General features: G+C 39.4%; 1 protein-coding gene and 1 pseudogene across 4 annotated transcripts in view; both read right to left on the bottom strand.

The window, feature by feature from the left end:
• STAP1 (signal transducing adaptor family member 1) overlaps nucleotides 1–21,430 on the bottom strand; it is a 53,978-nt gene extending 32,548 nt beyond the window's left edge. For 2 of the 4 annotated variants that reach the window (XM_021101391.1, XM_003129044.5), the window contains exons 1-2: nucleotides 7,596–7,820; nucleotides 85–156 (exon numbers count right to left, since the gene is read on the bottom strand). In XM_021101391.1, the coding sequence (XP_020957050.1) occupies nucleotides 85–156; nucleotides 7,596–7,715 (192 nt within the window). In that variant the 5' untranslated portion in view covers nucleotides 7,716–7,820. Of the gene's footprint in view, nucleotides 1–84; nucleotides 157–7,595; nucleotides 7,821–21,204 lie in introns of those variants that run through there. The other 2 variants (XM_021101389.1, XM_021101390.1) reach the window with 2 other exon arrangements.
• On the bottom strand, nucleotides 18,992–19,697 carry LOC100737945 (annotated as a pseudogene).

Raw genomic sequence — 22,837 nt, 5'->3', positions numbered from 1 at the left:
TCTTGGAAGACAGAAAATGAATAATAAACTACATGACAAGTGTTTATTGGGAAAACATTAAATCAGCTGCACATGTGTACTTACTATTGTACTCTTTTTGTCAGTGTAAAAGAAAAGTGTAGTTCCTCTCAACTCCGTCCAATAATGTTTATACTCCTGCAGGAAAAGAATCATAAGCATCATTTCATTAGTCTATATTCAACTGTTTTCCTATTGCTAGTTTCTTTTGTAACTTTATTTTTTTAATGGCCACATCCACAGCCTATGGAAGTTTACACACCAGGGACTGAATCTGAGCCACAGATGTGGCCTAACCCATAGATGCAGCAATGCTGGATCTGATCCTTTAACCCACTGTACTGGCCAGGATTGAACCCATGCCTCTGTGGTGACCTGAGCCTTTGGAGACTCAACCCACTGTGCCATGGCAGGAACTCCTCCTTTGTAACTTTCTTAGTTGCTTTGGGATAGAAGTTTCTTCTATATCCTGAGATAAATCACCTACTTTATTTTTTCTTTTTAGGGCTGCACCAGTGGCACATGGAAGTTCCTGGGCTAGGAGTCAAATTGGAGCTGTGCCCTATGCCACTGCCACAGCAACACCAGATTCAAGCTGCATCTGTGACACGTACTGCAGCTTGCAGCAAGGCTGGATCCTTAACCCACTGAGTGAGGCCAGGGATCAAACCCACATCCTTATGGATACTAGTGGGATTCTTAACCTGCTAAGCCACAACAGGAACTCCCTCACCCACTATTTATGGCTTAATTTTACAATTAATTATTGGTTAAATCCTTCACAACTTAGTGAATTAAATTTTACATTTAATTATTTGTTAAATCCTTCACAATATACACAATTTAGTATGACATGTGAGGAGGAATGTAATTTGATTAGTGTTTAAATAGATCATTTTCTAAAACTTTCCTCATTGATTTAAGGTGTATGACTTTTTATGCAATTTCAGTGGAAGCTTGCACCTGTAAGAGGGGCCAAAGAAGGGGCCAGGTTAGGACAAGCATTCAATATCTACCACACCTACCTTCTAAGACTCTTGAAAGTATTGCATGAGTTAATACATACAAATCACTCACCGCAGTACATGGATCATAGTTTAGATTCAATAAATGTATTTATATAAGTCAAAGAAATACAAGCAATTGATAACACAGAGTTGAAATTTTTTTTTTGTCTTTTGTATTTTTTTTAGGGCTGCACCCCCAGCATATGGAGTTTCCCAGGCTAGGAGTCAAATCAGAGCTGTAGCTGCTGGCCTACACCAGAGCCACAGCTACATGGGATCTGAGCTGCATCTGTAACCTACACCACAGCTCGCAGCAATGCCAGATCCTTAACACACTGAGCGAGGCCAGGGTTCGAACCCACAACCTCATGGTTCCCAGTTGGGTTCGTTTCTGCCGTGCCACAACGGGAACTCCAAAGTTGAATTTTGAGGTTCAGATTTCATTCATGTGGTGAACATTTCATTATTAATACATTCACGTTATTATGAGTTCTGTAGAAATACAGTTTTTTTAAGTTTAAAATATTTAAATAACCTGGTCAGACTCTCAATCAAGTGAAAGTCTATTTGATAGCCTCCTGCTGTTACCTCCTAGATTGTTGAGGATTGAATGGAATATTAATGTATGTAAAGCAAAGGACCTGGGACATAGCACGTGTTCCATCAGTGTTGGCCAGAGGTGGGTAAAAGCATTGCCTCATCATTCACATTACTAACAGGTACTTCACATTTTTAATCATCCATAAAATAATACTCTATCCACATGGTGATTTGTATGTATAACTGTGGTGGCATCTGAAAATCTCTAGGAGTTCCGGTCGTGGTGCAGCGGAAATGAATCCGACTAGGAACCATGAGGTTGCAGGTTCAATCCCAGGCCTTGCTCAGTGGGTTAAGGATCCTCCATTGCCATGAGCTGTGGGGTAGGTCTCAGATATGGCTAGGATCTGATGTTGCTATGGCTGTGGTACAGGCCGGCAGCCGTAGCTCCGTCTGGACCCCTAGCCTGGGACCCTCCATGTGCCATGGGTGTGGCCCTAAGAAGCAAAAAAAAAAAAAAAAAAGAAAAAGAAAACTCTAAAATTGATCTCTTTCATGAGATCATGTATAAGGAGAAGATACTTTGTAAGCCAGAATAATGAAACCCATTGTCATTCCTATATAAAATCACCCTTTCATGTTTTCTTAAACATGATTTAAAAAACTGCACCAAGAAACTTGGTTTGAAAAGTTGTTAACCTATACTCTCTCTATGATCAGGCAGATGTTCTATAAAAACCATGAAAGTATCGAGTCACTCTGTTGAAAAACACTTGAACTTTCTCAGATTTGATTTGAGATTAAATAACAAAACGATTCTATTTTATCTTGGAGCTTTAAAAACAATCATATCTCTCTTTTTAAGGCTTTCACATCCTACTCTAGTGATAAGTCTCTTATACACAAGGAACATGCCAAGACTATACTGTATTTTGGAACTAGGCTGGAGGCGGAGGGAGAATGGAGAGGAGCCTGGTACATTGGTGTATTAGAGAACTTAATCACAAGTTGTGTAATTTTATTGAAGTGTGGTATCTAAAATCACGTCCAAACCCGAGATTCTGTAATTCTTTGGAGGAAAAGAAAGCAGGAGGAGACCCTGCAGTCAAAGTCTACCACTCTGTTGATCTTCTTAATTAGCCTCATTGGTGTGAACCTGCCGTAAGATAGAAAAACTAAAATCACTACCAGCAGTCAAAGTTTATTACGTTCCCCCGTATGTACATGCAGACATACATCTATGCTCCTGAGAAAAATGATAGAGGTGTTCAGAATGGTACAAAATGACAGAATGGTATGAACCAGGTAGAGTTAATGAGGGGAAAAAATGGGAGTGTTACTGGTTAAAAAAAAAACACCACATAGATTCATGGAAAGTATTAAGGAGGATTTGGTAAATGGGGGAAGAAGCAAGAAGAAGGCATTGAAATGAGAGAAAGGCAACCTGGAGGAAAAGGAAGGTTGCAAATAAATATAAATAGGCTCTGTGAATGCCGACCGCAGCCACAAAACTAAGAACAGATCAGACTTGTATTTGGTATGCAAAGTCCTGCAGGCCACAGTCTCGATTTAGTTTCTGATAAGTGATCCAGAAAACCAGTCTAATCTGAGTCATCTATAAATAGCAATCTCAATGATCAACATCTAGGTATATATCTACAGAGATATAGAAATATTTTAAAAATTAATTTTGAATAACATATTTTTTCTTTTTCTTTTCTTTTTTCTTCTTTTGGCAACACCTACAGCATGTGAAAGTTCCCAGACCAGGGATCGAAGCTGTGCTGCAGCTGCAACCTGCATCACAGCTAAAGACATTTAACACAAAATTTCTTATGTTTAAGCAGTCATTTGCATTCAATTACTGCAGAAAAGAAATTGAAATGGGCCTTTTGAATTTATTGCTAGCTTCATATTCATCAGATAACTTTGTGCTTAGACTTTAAGGTCACCATGTCATTTTCATCCAGTTAAACACGTTTTTCAAAGTCTACTGAGCTTACTGTTAAGCCCAGTGAGATAAAGAATCTAGTGATTAGACATCCTCAATATTTGGAAATCCACAATCAAATGGAATTAGAACTTTAGTTTAGGCAGCACCATATCAAGTGCCTTAAAATAAAATCCAAGCTAGGCTCCTTAATGGTGAGGAAGCTTGAACATAAACTCTGTGAGGCACAACTCACCTGTGAAGTGAATAAAATAATTTCTACCCAGAAGAATTACTGTAAGGATCAGAGTGACAGGACTAAGAGCCTATCGTATGTTCCATATGTCAACACTTAAAAAAAAAAAAAAACATTTTCATATAGTCCATTTTATTACTATAGCAAACCATTCAGTTATGCAAAAGAGTAATTATTCATTTTACAAACCAGAAAACAGATGAAAAGATTTGAAGGAATTGCCCAAGTTCTACTGTAGGACTTAATATCTCCTGGCTCCCAGTGCTTTTGTTTTGTGTTTGTTTTCTTTTTATGGAAGCACCTGTGGCACATGGAAGTTCCCAGATTAGGGAGGACTGGTCAGAGAAAAGTTTTTTTGATGCTCTTATGAAGATTAAATATGTTCTATGTTCAGGCTAATAAGAAGACATATTACATGCAGGGTTTTTAATTTTAGCATATCACAGTTTGAAGAAACTGTGAGGTGTTGCCTAAACTCCCTCTTCTTTTCTTTTGTTTTTTTCTTTTTTCTTTTTATGGCTGCACCTGTGGCACATGGAAGTTCCTGGGCTAGGGGTCAAATTGGACCTGCAGCTGGCGTCCTACACCACAGCCACAGCAATGCTGGATCCGAGCTGCATCTGCAAACTACACTGCATCTGGCGGTGACGCCCGATCCTTAACCCACTGAGTGAGGCCAGGTATCAAACCTGAATCTTCGCAGACAGTATGTTGCGTTATTAACTCCCTGAGCCACAATGGGAACACCTTATTTTCAAATAGTTTCAGAAAAATGAGAATTTTCCCCATTCGTTAGAATTGCAATGCCATTGGTACCCTGTTGTAGCATTTAATAGGTTTTATTATCAAATAAATCTTCCTAATCAATCCAGAATTCTAGTGTTGTGGGTTAAACAAATCTTCCCACATTATTTTTCCATAAAGACTATGTACTTTTGGAGTTCCCGTCGTGGCGCAGTGGTTAACGAATCCAACTAGGAACCATGAGCTTGCGGGTTCTATCCCTGGCCTTGCTCAGTGGGTTAAGGATCCAGCATTGCCATGAGCTGTGGTGTAGGTGCAGATGCAGCTTGGATCCCACGTTGCTGTGGCTCTGGCATAGGCCAGCGGCTATAGCTCTGATTCGACCCTTAGCCTGGGACCCTCCATATGCCGTGGGTGCGGCCCTAGAAAAGGCACAAAGACAAAAAAAAAAAAAAAAAAAAAAGACTATGTACTTTTAATGGGTTCTTGACTTGGGATCCATGGATCTTTTGGAATTTCATTTAAATTGGTATGTGTTAGCATATTTTCCTTGGGGGCAAAGCTCCTTCTTAAGAGTGCCTTCACCAAAACAGCTAGGAAACACCACTCAACCTGTGGTTTCCTCAAAGACCAGGTTACTCCTCTGTTATATTTTCTCCAGCTTAAATGTTCTGAACTCCTTCAGCAGAGATCTCACTTAGGGTTCTGCAGAGCCTCCCACTTCCTCCAGCCCATTAGGTCCAAAAGTGACCTCTTTATACCCTTGGCTTACTTCCCTTTCAAAGGGCCCTGGCACTTTGCTGTCACTTTCCTAGAAATGCCACTATTTTCCTTAGCTTTTTCTCATTGCTTCCATCTTCAAGCCCTCTATCACTGTGGCTTTCCTTTGAGCCATATTACTTGTGGAGTCAAAACTGATTCTAGTCTGTTTAATAAGAATATGGTAAATATTAAAACGGAGGGAGAGTATGTCTAATCTCTAATGGGAGCCGGGCGTTTTACATACATCTTCCCTTTAATTCTTGAAGCCACCTTGTTAGCAGACATCATTGCCCTCTTGCTCTCTTCTCCCTGGTGTACGAGTGGAAGTGGAAGTGGTGTACAAGTTCGCTATGAAAAAGTGGAAGCATGGAGTTCCCATTGTGGCTCAGTGGGTTACGAACCCAACTAGTATCCGTGAGGATTCGGGTTTGATCCCTGGCCTCGCTCAGTGGGTTACGGATTCGCTGTTGCCATGAGCTGTGGCGTAGGTTGTAGATGCTGCTTGGATCTGGTGTTGCTGTGGCTGTGGTGTAGGCCGGCAGCTGCACCTCTGATTCAACCCCTAGCCTGGAAACTTCCATATGCTGCAGGTGCAGACCTAAAAAGAAAAAGAAAAAAAAAAAAAAAAGTGGAAGCGCAAGTTAATTTTCTCAGAAATATTTACAGCTATAGTTTTTTCTTTCCATTTCAAAGCATGTTTTCTAAGAAGAGTTAGAGAAGACTTCATTTTAAAAGCATACAGGATCAACCAAAATGTAACCAACAAATATTACTAATACATGTTTAATACCCATAAGAGAATACAATTTACCATGTCTTTAGTCTCCAATAGTGAGTGATCTGATTATATATGCAAGAAAAAGATGTGCTACTATAGATGTTTTTCAGACACATTTTTCAGTAAGCATTAATAAATCCTCAGAAAATATTTTTGATTATCATTGTTAAACTTTTCTTTTTTTTGTCTTTTTGCTTTTTCTAGGGCCGCTCCCACAGCATATGGAGGTTCCCAGGTTAGGGGTCCAATCAGAGCTGTAGCCGCCGGCCTACGCCAGAGCCACAGCAATGTGGGATCCTAGCCGAGTCTGCAACCTACACCACAGCTCACAGCAACGCCAGATCCTTAATCCACTGAGCAAGGCCAGGGCTCGAACCCGCAACCTCATGGTTCCTGGTCAGATTCGTTAACCACTGCACCACAATGGGAACTCCAATCATTGTTAAACACTTCTTAAGGCATTTCTCAAAACACAGAAATTTTTTTTACTTTCAATTAACATTAAAATTTCACAAAATTTGACCTAAGTTAGTTATTTTTTTTTGCAGTAACAGGCACGTTCAGGTTTATTTCTTTCATTAATTTCAGATTATCCACAATTAGTATCACAAAAGCACTAAGTTTTCATTTATTACATTTAAAAAATACAGAGTGCTTTGTGAATTTTCTCAGAATGAATGTGTTTATGTAGCTTAGTGTGCATCCACCCATAGATGACTCTAAGTATTATCTTTTAAAATCAGTATCTTGAACAGTGGCTTACACCACATAATTATGTTAAACAATATCAATTGTATTATTGTCACAATTTTTTTCAAAAGCTTATCATAAAAATAATTTGATCATTTTTTTGTAAACTTCAATCAATTGAGAATAGAAGCAGAAGATTTAATCTTGATCATAGTATCATTACATCTTTTCTCTTTTTTAAAATCTTTTTAGGGCCATACCTGCGGCATATGGAAGTTCCTAGGCTAAGGGTGGAATCGAAGATGCTGTAGCTGCCGGTTAACACCACAGCCACAGCACCTCGGGATCCAAGCCATATCTGTGACTGATACCACAGCTCACAACAATGCCGGATCCTTAACCCACTGAGCGAGGCCAGGGATTGAACCTATGTCCTCATGGATCCCAGTTGGGTTCGTTATTGCCGAGCCACGACGAGAACTCCCAGTATGTTTTCATTTTAATGGTACATGTCATCATGGAAGCATAGTAGTATATTGCAGAGAAAATCTACAGGAAACATTTTATCTTCTAATCTCAACTCTTCTTTGGTGTTTAAATAAATTCTTTGGAAATTTAGGAAATTTTTTTATATTAATGACATAATATTAGTACTTTATATTATACATAAATTTTTACATACATACATGTATTTGTTTAAGGCATATATTGTATTTAAATTATGCAAATTGGAATCATATTTCTGACCTCAAGAAAGAAGGTTTAATCCCAGCAGAAACAAGAATGTCCTTGTCACATCACATCACCACGAAATATATTTTTATATTAAGATAGAGGCTTCTAGTTAAACATTATCGTCTATGGGCTTACCTGGTATTCTGACCTCTTGACTAATAAAAATCCTTCAAAGTACAAGGGCAGAGCAGTAATCTTTGATCTTTCTTGGAAGATCCTTCGAGGGGCTGGTTTCGGGGGCTTCTTAGCCAACATACCCTCCCGCTGATGTGTGGCTTGTTTTCAACTTTATCCAGTCTCAAACAAAATGAGTTCTCCCTCCTGTGAGAGGAAAAGGCAACTGTTCAAAGAGGAAGTCCCAACTTGATTTTAAACCACCAACAGGACACACACACACCACTTTTTTTTCTTTACTTTTTTTGTGGGGTAAGAAAGAACAGGCAAAAACCAACTTTGAGAAGGTAATCTCTGAGGAAACGACATGTGTTTAGGATTACAATAGCAAAATAAACAGAGGATTAACGTCACCACGGGGTGAAAGGAATGGATATGGACATTATGTACTTTAGAGGAGACATCAAGGTCACATTTGTTTTCTTCCATTTTTTTGTTGTTGTTTATTGCTGTCCATTTTTATCCCCAGAAGATATGACTTAAAATTAACACCAATTCATTAACAATTACTTCCTAGGATAATTTTATTACACTATTTCTGTTATAAGTGCAGTCAGCCCTCTGTATCCACAGATTCCATGTTTGTGGATTCAACCATCTACAGATAGAAAGTGCTAGAAAAAAAGAATTCAGGAAGTTCCAAAAAGCAGAATTTTAATTTGCCATGAGCTGGGAATTATTTTCATAGTATTTATGTTGTATTAGGTATTATAAATAATCTACAGATGATTTAAAGTACAGGAAGATTATGTAGGTTATATGCAAATACTATGCCATTTTATATAAGGGACTAGAGCATTCAAGGATTTTGGTATCTGTGGGGGGTCTTGGAACCGATCCCCTGCTGATACTGAGGGATGACTGGATTTCAGAATTGATCTCTGTTTACATTTTTAGAAAAAGTTAGCTATTGTATTTCATGTCCATTTTGATGGTCTACTAAATGTAAACCACAGTTATGGGACCGTGGGATGTTTTTACTTTTTGTCAGTATTTTGAGTTGGTGGGTTACCAATGGATATTTGGCAAAAATATGTCTGACAGAGAAAACTATAAATTTTTAAACTTTCACGTTGTTTTTGTATGCTTTCTGAGCAGGGGATCATTGATGCTGTGATGCCCAGATGGGGTCCCTACAGATATCTAGTGAGTTGTATAGAGCTACATTAGAGCCAAAATGCATTCAGTAATTGCGTGTGGGACTTGGCCCTTGAGAGACGGGATCTGGCACAGCCCTGTGCAAAGAATGATGAGAGAAGGGAACACTGGAGGAAATTCTGGGTTTTTTTCAAGGGTCTTGAAGGTTCCACCATTGAGGTTTCACCCTCAATATTTCAAGACTTACTCTAGATCTATGACCCACACCTGAACATCCTCTCCCATTAGACTAGCCTATTCTTATAAATCCAAGCAAAAAACCAGGAATCTCCAGTCTGATCCTCCTTAGTGGAAAGACCACATGGTTTTCTCCACCAGTATGGTTCTATTGGATCTGAAGCTGTAGATGTGAGGTGTCAAATTGTCTGTAAGGTGAAGTACCATGAAATAAAGTTCATATTTTATAGCAACACAAGGAAAATTTAAACATAAAATTTTTCTCTGCTCCTTTGGGCCACTTCCTTTCCCTTTAGTGTATATTGTGCAGCTGCATTACCCAGATCTCCTTAGGAGATCACCTTCCTTCTTAAGCTCATAAGGGATCGTGATGACCTACTTCTTGCTTTGTACATGTGGGTCTGGCTTGTGTAGACTGTCAATACATCATTTGACCATAACTCTTTGTCTCAAAAACGTGTGTAACTGCTTTGATCTCTAATAGGTGGAGCCATCCTCAGAACTTTCTGAAAGACTGTCTTCCAGGTAATAATCCTCAGATTGGCTCATATAAAAATTTCCATTTCTTTCTCAGATAGACTATTTTTAAATTTGTTTGTCTTTTTCAGGGCTGCACCCTTGGCATATGGAGGTTCCCAGCAAGGGGTCTAATCAGAGCTACACCTTCTGGCCTACACCACAGCCACAGCAACGCAGCATCTGAGCCTTGTCTTTGACCTACACCACAGCTCATGGCAACGCTTGATCCTTAACCCACCAAGCGAGGCCAGGGACTGAACCCACGTCCTCATGGATGCTAGTCGAGTTCATTAACTGCTGAGCCCCAATGGGAATGCCTCAGATGGACTACTGATTAATATTTTTCCATCTACACGCATGGTATAGTTGGCAAGATGTAAGATACCCATCAGAGGACACCAGGAGCCTACCCAGAACTGGTGCTCAGCACTAGCATGAGTTCATTGAGCGCGCTGGATTCTCAGTCCTCCTCAGGTGTTCCAGTGAGTTCACCTGATATCCGGCTCCCACTGCTTTTAAGTGATGAGCCTAAACTTTTTTTTCTTTTTTTTTTAGGGCTGCACCTGCAGCATATGGAGGCTCCCAGGCTAGGGGTCTAACCGAGCTACAGCTGCTGGCCTATGCCACGGCCACAGCAATGCCAGATCCAAGCCTCATCTGCGACCTACACCACAGCTCATGGCAATGCCGGATCCTTAACCCACTGAGCAAGGCCAGGGATCAAACCTGAAACCTCATGGTTCCTAGTTGGATTCGTTTCTGCTGTGCCACGATGGGAACTCCAAGCCTAAAAATTTTATTCAAAAGTTGTTTTTACTTAAGACTCGGAGTTTTATGAAGCACCCATGCATTTCCTAGGCAGGGTCCTGGGGCAATCTGGGCAGGATGCTCAAGAAACCATGAGTGGCTGGGTTCTTATTAAATTTGGCTTGTGTAAACTGAAAAGTTGAAAAACAAATACCAAAAAAACCAACTTGATATATGTTCTGAACAAAAACACTTGCTAATGCAATGAGAGACCAAATTGTTCAGCTCCAAAGAACAAGGAGCATGTTCCTTCTAGCCACAGGGTGTTCTCAGGTGACTTAGAAGCCAGTGGAAATGTCTGAGGGCTAATCCTTGTGACATGTAGCAATCCTGTAGAGAACCCAGTTAGAGTTACATAGGACTACAAGTCAGTTCTGCTCAGATAGAACAATGCAGACAGATTATTAGTAAACTAGACAAGAGTGTTCAGGTGCATTATCAAAGTGGAAACAGTTTGAAACTGAAATTGGGAGGTGTTCTTTTGTGACATAGTTAGTTAAGGATCTCACATTGTCACTGCAGCAGTTCAGGTTGCTGCTATTGCCCGGGTTCAATTCCTGGCCCAGGAACTTTCGCATGCAAGAAAAGGAAAAAAAGAGACTGAAATTGAGAGTTGAAGATTCAAAATTACTGCCTGATAAAACTGGGTTGTGATGATCATTGTACAACTATAAATGTAATAAAATTCATTGAATAACTAAAAAAATATTACTGCCTGGCCTTATATTAGGTTGAGATCTGCTTCTTGCTACCCAAACTTTAAATGATTAAAATATAAGTCCGAAGTTAATATCTTTGAGACAAAACCATAACTAATTTTAGTTTCAGTGTACTAAGAAACTAGTTTGAATGACAAAGGGAAACCTCCTGATTTGGTAAATGAGCTAATCCATCTTCTTGGCATCTGTATCTGGCGTAGCATGAGGGGAAGTGAAAGAAGGGATGAGAACTAAGAAGTGAAAGGAAAAATGTGGGCAGGAGACAGGATGCTAGAAACCATCAGAGGTTGGAATAGGACAAAAGCAGTCAGTGGTTTTATGGCCAGAGAGTTTCATGGGGGAGAAAAATGTCTCTAGAAAAATAGGAAAAAAGATAAAGATAGCCTAAAATATTTCTAAAGATGGGAATAGTTTTGAGAAATAACCATCTAGTTAACTATGGGTTACTTTTTTTTTTTTTTTTTTTTTAGGGCTGCACCTGCAGCATATGGAGGTTCCCAGGCTGGGGGTCGAATTGGAGCTGTGGCTGCTGGCTTACATCACAGCCACAGCAACGCCAGATCCTTAACCCACTGAGCGAGGCCAGAGATTGAAACTTCATCCTCATGGATGCTAGTCAGATTTGTTTACGCTGAGCCACAATGGGAACTCCTGTGTTTCTTACCTTTTTAAAAAACAAACAAACAAAAAAACAGTTCAACAGCCTTTGTAAGTTGCTTTGGTTCGCCAATTTGCAAGTCAAATTAATCCTTGATATGCCACTGTGTAAATTGTCTCCCTGATTTTTTTTTTAAAGTCCCCCACAACCTAAAAAAATGAAAAAATCTTGCTGAAATATTATTATTCAGTTAGACCTGTCCACAACTTCCAACATCATTGTGTCACCACACCCTTACAACAGAAATCCTCTTACAGATATCTCAGGTTTTACGTTTTGAACAATAAATTTGCAGGTAAGAAAGCATAGTAGAAAAAGTGTTTGGACATGAAAAAATGCTCAACATCGCTGATTATAAGAGAAATGCAAATCAAAACTACCATGAGATACCACCTCACACCAGTCAGAATGGCCATCATTAATAAATCCACAAATAACAAGTGCTGGAGGGGCTGTGGAGAAAGGGGAACCCTCCTGCACTGTTGGTAGGAATGTAAACTGGTACAAACACTATGGAGAACAGTATGGAGATACCTTAGAAATCTATACATAGAACGGCCATACGACCATGCAATCCCACTCTTGGGCATATATCCAGACAAAACTTTCCTTAAAAAAGACAAGACAAAACAACACCTGCATGTTCATTGCAGCACTATTCACATTAGCCAAGACATAGTGACAACCCAATGGTCCATCAGCAGACAAGTGGATTAGGAAGATGTGGTTATATACACAATGGAATACTACTTGGACATAAAAAAGAACAAAATAATGCCATTTGCAGCAACATGGATGGAACTAGAGACTCTCATCCTGAGTGAAATAAGTAAGAAAGAGAAGGACTGCTGGTGGGAATGTAAACTGGTACAGCCACTATGGAGAACAGTTTGGAGATACCTTAGAAATCTATACATAGAACTTCCATATGACCCTGCAATCCCACTCTTGGGCATCTATCCGGACAAAGCTCTACTTAAAAGAGACACATGCACCCGCATGTTCATTGCAGCACTATTCACAATAGCCAGGACATGGAAACAACCCAAATGTCCATCGACAGATGATTGGATTCGGAAGAGGTGGTATATATACACAATGGAATACTACTCAGCCATAAAAAAGGATGACATAATGCCATTTGCAGCAACATGGATGGAACTAGAGAATCTCATACTGAGTGAAATGAGCCAGAAAGACAAAGACAAATACCATATGATATCACTTATAACTGGAATCTAATATCCAGCACAAATGAACATCTCCTCAGAAAAGAAAATCATGGACTTGGAGAAGAGACTTGTGGCTGCCTGATGGGAGGGGGAGGGAGTGGGAGGGATCGGGAGCTTGGGCTTATCAGACACAACCTAGAATAGATTTATAAGGAGATCCTGCTGAGTAGCATTGAGAACTATGTCTAGATACTCATGTTGCAACAGAAGAAAGGGTGGGGGAAAAAACTGTAATTGCAATGTATACATCTAAGGATAACCTGACCCCCTTGCTGTACAGTGGGGAAAAAAAAAATTAGGTAAAAAAAAAAAAAAGAAAAAGTGTTTGGGCAGAGGGACAGAAGCCCATTTTGTTGCTAATCGGCTCTGAGACCTTGAACAAACCAACTAACTTCTTTGGGATAACAGCTTCTACATTTCTTGTCTGAAAAGCTGCCATGGGCTTCTAAGCAGCCTCCCACTTTCCACTTTTTCTCTGATTCATTTAAAATGCAGCATAATCAAGTCATTCTTCTGCTTCAGACATTTTCATGGATGCTCAGTGCTTTCAGATTCACGCTTTTATTTTTTTCACTCGGCACCAGCACTAAATACTTACTGAGCACCAGCAATGTGCTCAAGCATATTTCACAAGGTCCTTCATCACAGGGCACTTTTAAATCAAAACTCCTTAAAGAAATACTCTCTCCTCTAGTAACTTTGGTCACTCTAGTTGTCTCAATATTTCATGGTCTTTCCCATCTCCTCATACCTTTGCAAGCTCTGAAAACCTTGCTTGGACATCCTTCCTCCTCTTGTTGATATGACAACTCCCAACTTGTCTTTGGAGACTCAGGTTGAAGATGTTCTTATCTGTGAAGATTTTCTGAAGCCTTCCCCACCCCTAAGAGGAATTTTCATCTCTCTCACCTTGCATTTCATAGCATTTTACGCATTTTAAAAAATTAAAGTATTGTTGATTTGCAGTGCTTCTTCAATTTCTGTTGTACAGCAAAGTGACCCAATCACGCATGGTTCCCTGTGCTGTACAGTAGGACCCCATTGCCCATCCATTCCCATTGTTACAGTTTGCATCCAACAACCCCAAACTCCCATCCCATCCTCCCCCCCCGCCCCTGGCAACCATAAGTCTGCTTTCCTTGGCCATGATCTGTTTCTGTTTTGTAGATAGGATCATCTGTGGCATATTTTAGATTCCATGAATAAGGGATATCATATGGTATTTGTCTTTCTCTTTCTAGCTTCACTTAGTATGAGAATCTCTAGTTTCATCTGTGTTGCTGCAAATGGCTGTGATTTGTCCTTTTTTATGCCTGAGTAGTATTCCATTGTACCATATCTTCTTAATCTATTCATCTGCCAATGGACATTTAGGTTGTTTCCATGTCTTGGCTATTGTGAATAGTGTTGTGATGAACGTAGATGTGCATGTATCTTTTTGTGTGAATGTTTTGTCTGAATATATATGCCCAGGAGTGGGATTGCTGGATCATATGGTAGTTCTACATTTAGTTTTCTGAGGCATTTTTTACAATATTTGTCCTGTTGTATTTTAGTTGTTGGTATAGCTTCTGCATCAACAGGAACCTGAGTTTTAAAAAAACCAACTTGAAGTCAAGGTTGATAAGAAGTAGATTGTAATAATCATTTATTAAATGAATAGCTTCCAGATGAAAAATATTATGGTTCTAATTTAGAGAGTTCTAAGCTTCCACTGTGACAGGAGTTTCTTTTTTCCTGATATGTGTGAACATTTGTTGACATATGATTCTATTGTTGCCATGTAGAACAATCATGTTATTATCAAATTCTTGAAAATACCTCAAAATCCAACTATTATAGCCTACATCGGCATCTGCATTGTAGGAATTTGCTATACATCAGGATATATGAAAAATATAACTCTACAACTTTGAAGTATAATGGATTAACTCATATGTAACCAAAATCTCAGTGCTCTTTTGTTATAATACAGTTAAAGTGAATGAATATACATTTTTACAATATTTAAGGCTCTCTAAAATACTTCATTATCCTTTTACTGGAATTGATTCAATCAATTACATGTGAATAGTGGTCTCAAATCTCTCTCCAGTACTTCCAAATTTGACTTTTTTTTTTGCTAGGGGTCAAATTGGAGCTACAGCTGCCAGCCTACACCATACCCACAGCAACGCCAAATCCGAGCCAGGTCTGTGAGCTACATACACCACAGCTCACGGCAACACCAGATCGTTAACCCACTGAGAGGGGCCGGGGATTGAACCCAAATCCTCATGGATACTAGTCGGGTTTGTTTCTGCTGAGCTGCAACAGGAACTTCTCTGACCTTTTTTAGATAATGTTTATTGATGATTTATCACCATTTGCATCACGATTTATTGTAGTGAATTTTGAAGATATTTGAATTGAATATACTTATGTTTACAATCTGTAACCAAAGAATACAAATTTAATTTTAATGATTATGTGAAAACTTTGTGCCATAGTGAGTTATTATTGCTTTGAAAATGTTTCTACTACGCCTTTGGGGACAAAAGTAAAAGGTAAGGGATCACTATTACAGAACTGTTACTAGGAGTTCCCGTTGTGGCACAGTGGAAATAAATCCGACTAGGAACATGAGGTTGCAGGTTCAATCCCTGGCCTCGATTAGTGGGAACCTCCACATGTCTCTAGTGCAGGCCTAAAAAGCAAAATAAATAAGTAAATAAATAAATAAATATAAATTGAAGGAAGGTTAAAATAATTAAGAAAAAAAAAACCTGTTATTAGCTCCGTTGGAGTGGTTTAATTTGCGAACCTTATTAACCGTAGTTTGTTGTTTCACATTCATTCCAACCCCTTCTAGTGTGCCATTCTTCACTGCAGAGGCTGAGAAGCTAAAAACTACATTTCCCAGACTTCTTTGCAGCCGGAGTAGGCAGGCTTTCAGGGTTGGCAAAGGGGAACAGAGACAAAATTCATTCTTCCACTGCCTTTGGTTTTTCTAGAGGTGAGCATGGTCTGTAGGCAACTGATTTTTTTATGGCAATGTTATCAAAAGTCCCCCTGTCTGGTCACTAGTCTCATGGATGTTCATAGTCAAGGAACACTGGTTTTCTCATAACCATCAGGGCAGGTACACTCCGCTTCTGAAGCCAGAACAATAAGAGGCTTCCTGCTCATGGAGGCTTCTTAATTGTGGTGCCTTAATTTTTTGCTTCCTTAACACAGCAATTTTGTAATCACAGTTATTTTCTGATTATGCGGTGTCAGCATGTTTCTGGAGACACAGCATTAGCATCGACTTCCTGATTTTTTTATTTGTTTCCTGACCATTCATGTATCAGCTGGCTCTTGGTGGTTCAGTTCTGCAGTGTCTCTTTGGGAATGATTCCTGAAAGCCCCCAATACATGATTTGCCCATTGCTCCCAACAGTTGTGCGAGCTGATAAATGTCTAAATTAGCTATCATTTATTTCTGTAACTCACCCCAGATCAGTATAGTTTCCCACTGTCTATAGAAATATGTGCAGAGTTATCCTGCCATTGGAGGTACTCTACAATCTAGTTCCGTTTTTGCAAACATGATCATTTTTTTCACTGACAGATTTTCTCTGTGTCAGCAACACATCATTTCTGCCCCAAGTGTGCTCCCAGGTTATCTTCGTATTTCTTTCACTTTGTAAATCTCTCACTGTTAGGTATTGCCAGCAGGCTACAGTTTTGGCATTTCTTTCTGAGACCTACACCACAGCTCATAGCAACGCTGGATCTGTAACCCACTGAGCAAGCCCAGGGATCGCACCTGCATCCTCATGGATACCAGTCAGATTTGTTTTCCACTGAGCCATGACGGGAACTCAGTTTTGGCATTCTATAGATGCTTGAATTTATAAACATCTTATATATCATGTCCTATACATATTTAATTTCTTATTTTTCTTATTATAAGTGGAAAACATATAAGTTTTAAACGAAAGAGAAAGGCATAAAGAAGGCAATGAAAATCGCATGTTATTCTACCATCCATATACCATTAGCACTGTTTGGACGGGTAATTTCAATTTTTGGCACTTTTTTTCTATTTTTTAATTTTTCTTCTCAGGGCTACACCTGTGGCATATGGAAGTTCCCAGGCTAGAGGTCAAATCAGAGCTACAGCTGGAGCCTACACCAGAGCCACAGCGACACCGGCTCCAAGCAGCATCTGTGACCTCTGCCGCAGCTTGTGGCAACGCCGGATCCTTAACCCATTGACTGAGGCCAAGGATCGAACCTGCGTCTTCACCGACATTATGTTAGGTTCTTAACCTGCTGAGGCACAATGGGAACGCCTCTGTACTTACATATATATTTATGTAATCAGGTAAATACTGTGCATGCTATTTGATAAACTGCGCTTTTCCAATAATGTACACAGCCCATTTCCAAGTCAGTAGATATGAATGTACATTAAGTTTTTGACTAGCACTGTCAAAGTAATTTGTCTTTGCACAGTTAAAAGTGTAATGCAGAACTACATCATTAAGCTTTTGAAAATCTAAGTGTGTTTTAAATTGTTCCCTTTTTATGAGGTAACAATTACATTGACTAAAAATAAACCATAGGCTACAGAGTAGAGACCTAGAGAAGAGAGATTTGTTGTGTTCTTGTTAAGAGAAACAATGTACATATAATAAAATATAATTGCAACTAAGAATCAAATGGTTGGTGCCAAGGTAATTTAGGAGACAAAGCTCAGCCAATTTATACAGCACTTTACAATTATGAACTGAACACAGACTGTTAAGACTAAGTGCATGGCATTTTTGTTTTGTTTTGTTTTGTTTTGGTGAACGTTGCTGCCATCTATCTTCATGTTAGAAGCACACTTCTTGGCAGTTATAGGCCAGTGGAACTTTTGTATCTGAGGATAATTTTGCCAGAAAAGGCTACTAAGGTGAATGTATTTAACAGAAGGACATGAGAGAGTAAGGACATTCTCTTACATCGATAATACAATTATAAGAAAACGTAAGAAAATTCACAGTTCCCTGTCATGCAATAATCAATATTTTAGTTTCTCACTGTTGCTTAACGCTCTCTATAGCTTAGGCCACAGCCACAGCAACTCAGGATCCAAGCCATGTCTGTGACCTACACCACAGCTCATGGCAACACCAGATCCTTAACCCGCTGAGTGAGGACAGGGATTGACCCCCAACCTCATGGTTCCTAGTTGGATTCGTTTCTGCTGTGCCACGATGGGAACTCTGTATAACTCTTTTTTTTTTTTTTTCAGATCCAAACTTATTTATCACACACATACACAAATCGCAAATGACATGAAACAGACAAACATAAGGAGTTCTTTGCTTTTGGAAAACAGCCACGATACAACAGAAAATCCTTTTTAGAAATTCAGAAAAAAAGCTTTTTTTTCATTATGGCTGATATGCCTTTCTTATGCATTAAGACATTTCTGTTTATAACTTTCTTTAATACAGCCATATTTTTTACTCTTTATAAAAATCCAGTAAAAATGGTATTTTACCACACTGATCTTTAAATTCCATCACTAAAAAGGGAATTATACACACTTTCTAACCTCTTGGAACATTATGCATATTGAATGTATGCATGTATGTATGTATGTATGTATTTGCCACACACCTGCTGCATGTGGAAGTTCCTGGGCCAAGGATCGAACCTATACTACAGCAGCCCAAGGTGCTGCATGCAGTATCAGTGCTGGACCATTAACATGCTGTGCCACAAGAGAATTCTTCTGTATATTTTAGTCATAGGAATGAATATTCCTCAGAAAAGCATCACTGCCTTCATTGTAGTATGATTTGGTAGTCAGTATTTTTATTTTCCAGTAAAAAGATCTCATGAGCAGAAACCTGGGACTCCTAGAGGTTTCATTAGTGGAGAGCATGTTTCTGAGCAGCTTCTGAACAAATTTTCCTTCCTTCCTAGGGCCACACCTATGGCGTATGGAAGTTTCCAGGCTAGGGGTCGAGTCGGAGCTGCAGCTGCCAGCCTACACCATAGCCACAGAAACACTGGATCTGAGACATATCTGCAAACTTTGCTGAACCTTGTATCAACACTGAATCCTTAACTCACTGAATGAGGCCAGAGATGAACCTGAGTCCTCTCGAATACTATGTTGAGCTGTTTACCTGCTGAGCAAAGCTTTCTTAACAGGTTGATCATAGATCTGGGGTCTTCACTCCTCACTATGGCTCAGCCAGACACCGTCATTTTAGCTCCTGCCTCAGCTCACTTATGGGTGGTGTCAGGACCTACTTCCTCATCAACCGCTATGTCCGAAGACAGGAATTGGGTCCTCAAAGTGAAACTTTGCCATCATATCTTCCATGAATTTCTGCCCTCCAAACCCAGGTTCCACTGTCATAACCAAGGTGCGAAATACTCAAGTGTAGTTCCTGGTTTGGTAGCAAGGCCAACCTTCCTTCCATTCTCCTGAATGTCTTTAATCAAAGCCCCAAGGTCCTCAGTAGACTCAAGATGAAACATGTATTGACTGGTGCCTGCTACAGCCATTGGCTTTACCCAGTGTTCTGGCCTGGATACCATCATGTGCATGTCAGAGAAATGGTCCTGGCCAAGATGCCTTCAGAGCTTTGTATCAGAGCTTTGCACCACAGTGTGACCAAAGGTGATGCTGGGAACAAAATCCTGTCCATTACCTCCAGGTGCAGATAACTGGCCCCAGAGTCCAGCAATCCAGGGCATTTGGCTCCTAAACTGGCCAGGTTGCTTTTGAGGGTGGATAGCCAATCTTGCAGCTGGACACCATGGTGCTGGTTTCCTAGAGCAAATTACCCAACCCATATAGCTTCTTTGATCTGAACCAGACTCTGGTCAAAATTCACACATTGCATTTGGTTTATGTGTTTCCCTCTCTTGCTCTTAATTTCTCAAGTCAAGTTTATTGAGGTATAATTTACAGCAAAGGTCACCCTTTTTTTAGGGGCACAGTTCTAAGAGTTTTGACAAATACATGGAGTCATATAACCACCATCATCATCAAGGCATAAATTATTTCCATCACTGCAAAAAGTTCCCTCCTGGCTCTTTGGAGTCAATATCTTCTTCCTCATCTGGCCTCATGCCCTGGTAAACAATATCTCTTTCTGTTCTTACAGTTTTATGTAGTCACATACGTGCACTGCTACAGCAGATAGCCTTTGATGTCTGGCTTCTTTCAGATGAAACTTTTGAGGTTCATCTGTGTTGTTGTGTGTCAGTAATTTGTTTTTGTTGCTGAGGAGTATTCCATAGTGTGGGCCCACTATGACTTATTTATTCATTCACCAGTTGATGGACATATTGCCAGATTAAGTCAATTAGAAATAAAGCAAACTTTAAGTTGTGACTGCAGCTATGTTATAATCTCTAGAACAAATTTATTTATTTATTTATTTATTTATTTTTGGCTGCGCTCAGGGCATGTAAATGTTCCTGGGCCAGGGGTGGAACCCATGCCACTAAGTGACCCAAACCACTGCAGTGATAATGCTGGATTCTTAACCTGCTGAGTCACAAGGAAACTCTACAGATTGATTTTTTATTTATTTTTTATTTTTTTGTCTTTTTGTCTTTTCTGGGGCCGCATTCGAGGCATATGGAGGTTTCCAGGCTAGGGGCCTAATCAGAGCTGTAGCCACTGGCCTACGCCAGAGCCACAGCAGCTCTGGATGTGAGCCTTGTCTGCGGCCTACACCGCAGTTCACGGCAATGGAGGATCCTTAACCCACTGACCTAGGCCAGGGATCAAACCCAAAACCTCATGGTTCCTAGTCGGATTCGTTAACCACTGTGCCATGACAGGAACCCCCAGACTGATTTTTGAAATGTCATGGTAAGGTCTAAAATGTTCTTTAATAGAGGAGTTCCTGTCAGTGGGTTAAGGATCCGGCGGATCCCTTGTTGCTGTGGCTCTGGCATAGGCCGGCAGCTGCAGCTATGATTCGACCCCTAGCCTGGAAACCTCCATGTGCTGCGGGAGTGGCCCAAGAAATGGCAAAAGCACACACACACACACACACACACACACACAAAATAAATAAATAAATAAAATTAATTTAAAAAATAAAATTAAATTAATTTAAAAAATAAAATAAAATAAAATGTTCTTTAATAGAATTTTACTAATCACAAATTTGAAATTATCTACAACATAAAATCATAAATAACTAAAAGTTTCTACTTCTTTTTCAAGTTAAATTTCTGTATACCTTTTCCTCCATATACACACTAATACACATAATTCATAAATACATAAACACACACATACCACTTACCTAGGTGCAAGTCAACTGTCATAGCAGTTCATTAAGATTGATCTTGATGTATTTTGGATGTAAAGGGATCTGTAAGGACAAAGTCTGGGTTTTATAAACATTACTCCATCAACTAGCAACCTTATTTTAGGATGCCAAAAATGTGGTGGAGCTATGAAGTATTACGACAGATGCAGAGAGCACTGAAAATTTGGGGTGATGCGGACTCTCCGTAACTTTTTGTTTTCATAAGGGTGCTGCTCCATTTTCTCCCTAGAACAAACCAGTTCATTGCCAACACCCCCTGCATTGCATACCAGTATATGTCATCACATTTCAGGTTCCTCAAAATGCCTCTGAGAATTACTATTTCCAGTAATGGAGGGAAGATGATTGTACATATGGAACTTTACTTCTGTGATTGCACTTGCTAAAAGTTCTCATGGAAAGGTAAAAAGAGTACAGTGATTTAGTGCTCAGTTCTGGAGTCAGAATCCAGGGGTTCACCCCCAGCTCTGTCATTTAATGGGGGTGTGATCTTGGGCAAGTTACTTACAGTCTGTCCCAGTTCTGTTGTCTATAAAATGTTTTCTCATAGGAATGTTCTAAAAATTAAATAGGTTACTGCATGGAGAGTATTTAGGGTAGAACTTGCTGTACACTATGTGCTCAATAAATGGTAGTGTGTGTTATCTATTCCAAATCTGAGACCAAATTATATAATGTAGCACAGTTTACAAAACTTCTACTAGGTCAAGTCTAAAAATCTCCATAATAACACTCATAGCATTATTTATTGAATTCTTGCTATGTTCTAGGCATTTCTACTAGGTCTTAAAAGGAATTAATCCATATCTCAACAACTTTAATGTTATTCCCCTTTTAAAAACAAGAGAATCGAGAAAGTTATAGTTTAATTAACCTGCCCTTTATATTAGTGGAGTAGAGTGGAAGCCAGGGTTGCCTGATTTCAAAGTTAACTTTTAATCCCTCTTCCCTAAAAAAAAAAAAAAAAAAAAAAACTGAGTAGGCGATGACATTTGTTAAAGCATTACAAGTTAAAAAAATCTATTTGCTCAGCTCTTGAAGCTCTTTTTTTTTGTCCTTTTGTCTTTTTAGGGGTGCACCTGTGGCATATGGAGGTTTCCAGGCTAGGGATCTAATCAGAGCTACAGCTGCTGGCATACACCAGAACCACAGCAACGTCACATCCAAGCCCCATCTGCGACCTATACTACAGCTCACGGCAACGCCGGATCCTTAACCCATTGAGTGAGGCCAGGGATTGAACCTGCAACCTCATACTGCCTAGTCAGATTTGTTTCTGCTGTGCCATGATGGGAACTCCTTGAAATTATTGATTAATAAATTTATTCAATAGGTAATGTATTTTATTATGTATTTATTGACTATATTCATTACACTGTACATTTCATACCTGTGATTCATTTATTTTGCAAATGAAAATTTGTATCTCTTAATCTTCCTCACCAATTTCTCCCCTCCTGCCACACCCCTCCCATCTGGGAACTTCCTGTTTGTTCTCTCTATAACTGTTTCTGTTAAGTTTGTTTTTTTGTTTTGTTTTTTAGATTCCACATATAAGTGAAATCATACAGCATTTGTCTTTCTTTGTTTCACTATTTCACAAAGC

This window comes from Sus scrofa, chromosome 8 (genome assembly GCF_000003025.6).
Source record: "Sus scrofa isolate TJ Tabasco breed Duroc chromosome 8, Sscrofa11.1, whole genome shotgun sequence".
NCBI classification, from domain to species: Eukaryota; Metazoa; Chordata; class Mammalia; order Artiodactyla; family Suidae; genus Sus; species Sus scrofa.
This window is presented reverse-complemented; position numbering and strand designations above follow the sequence as displayed.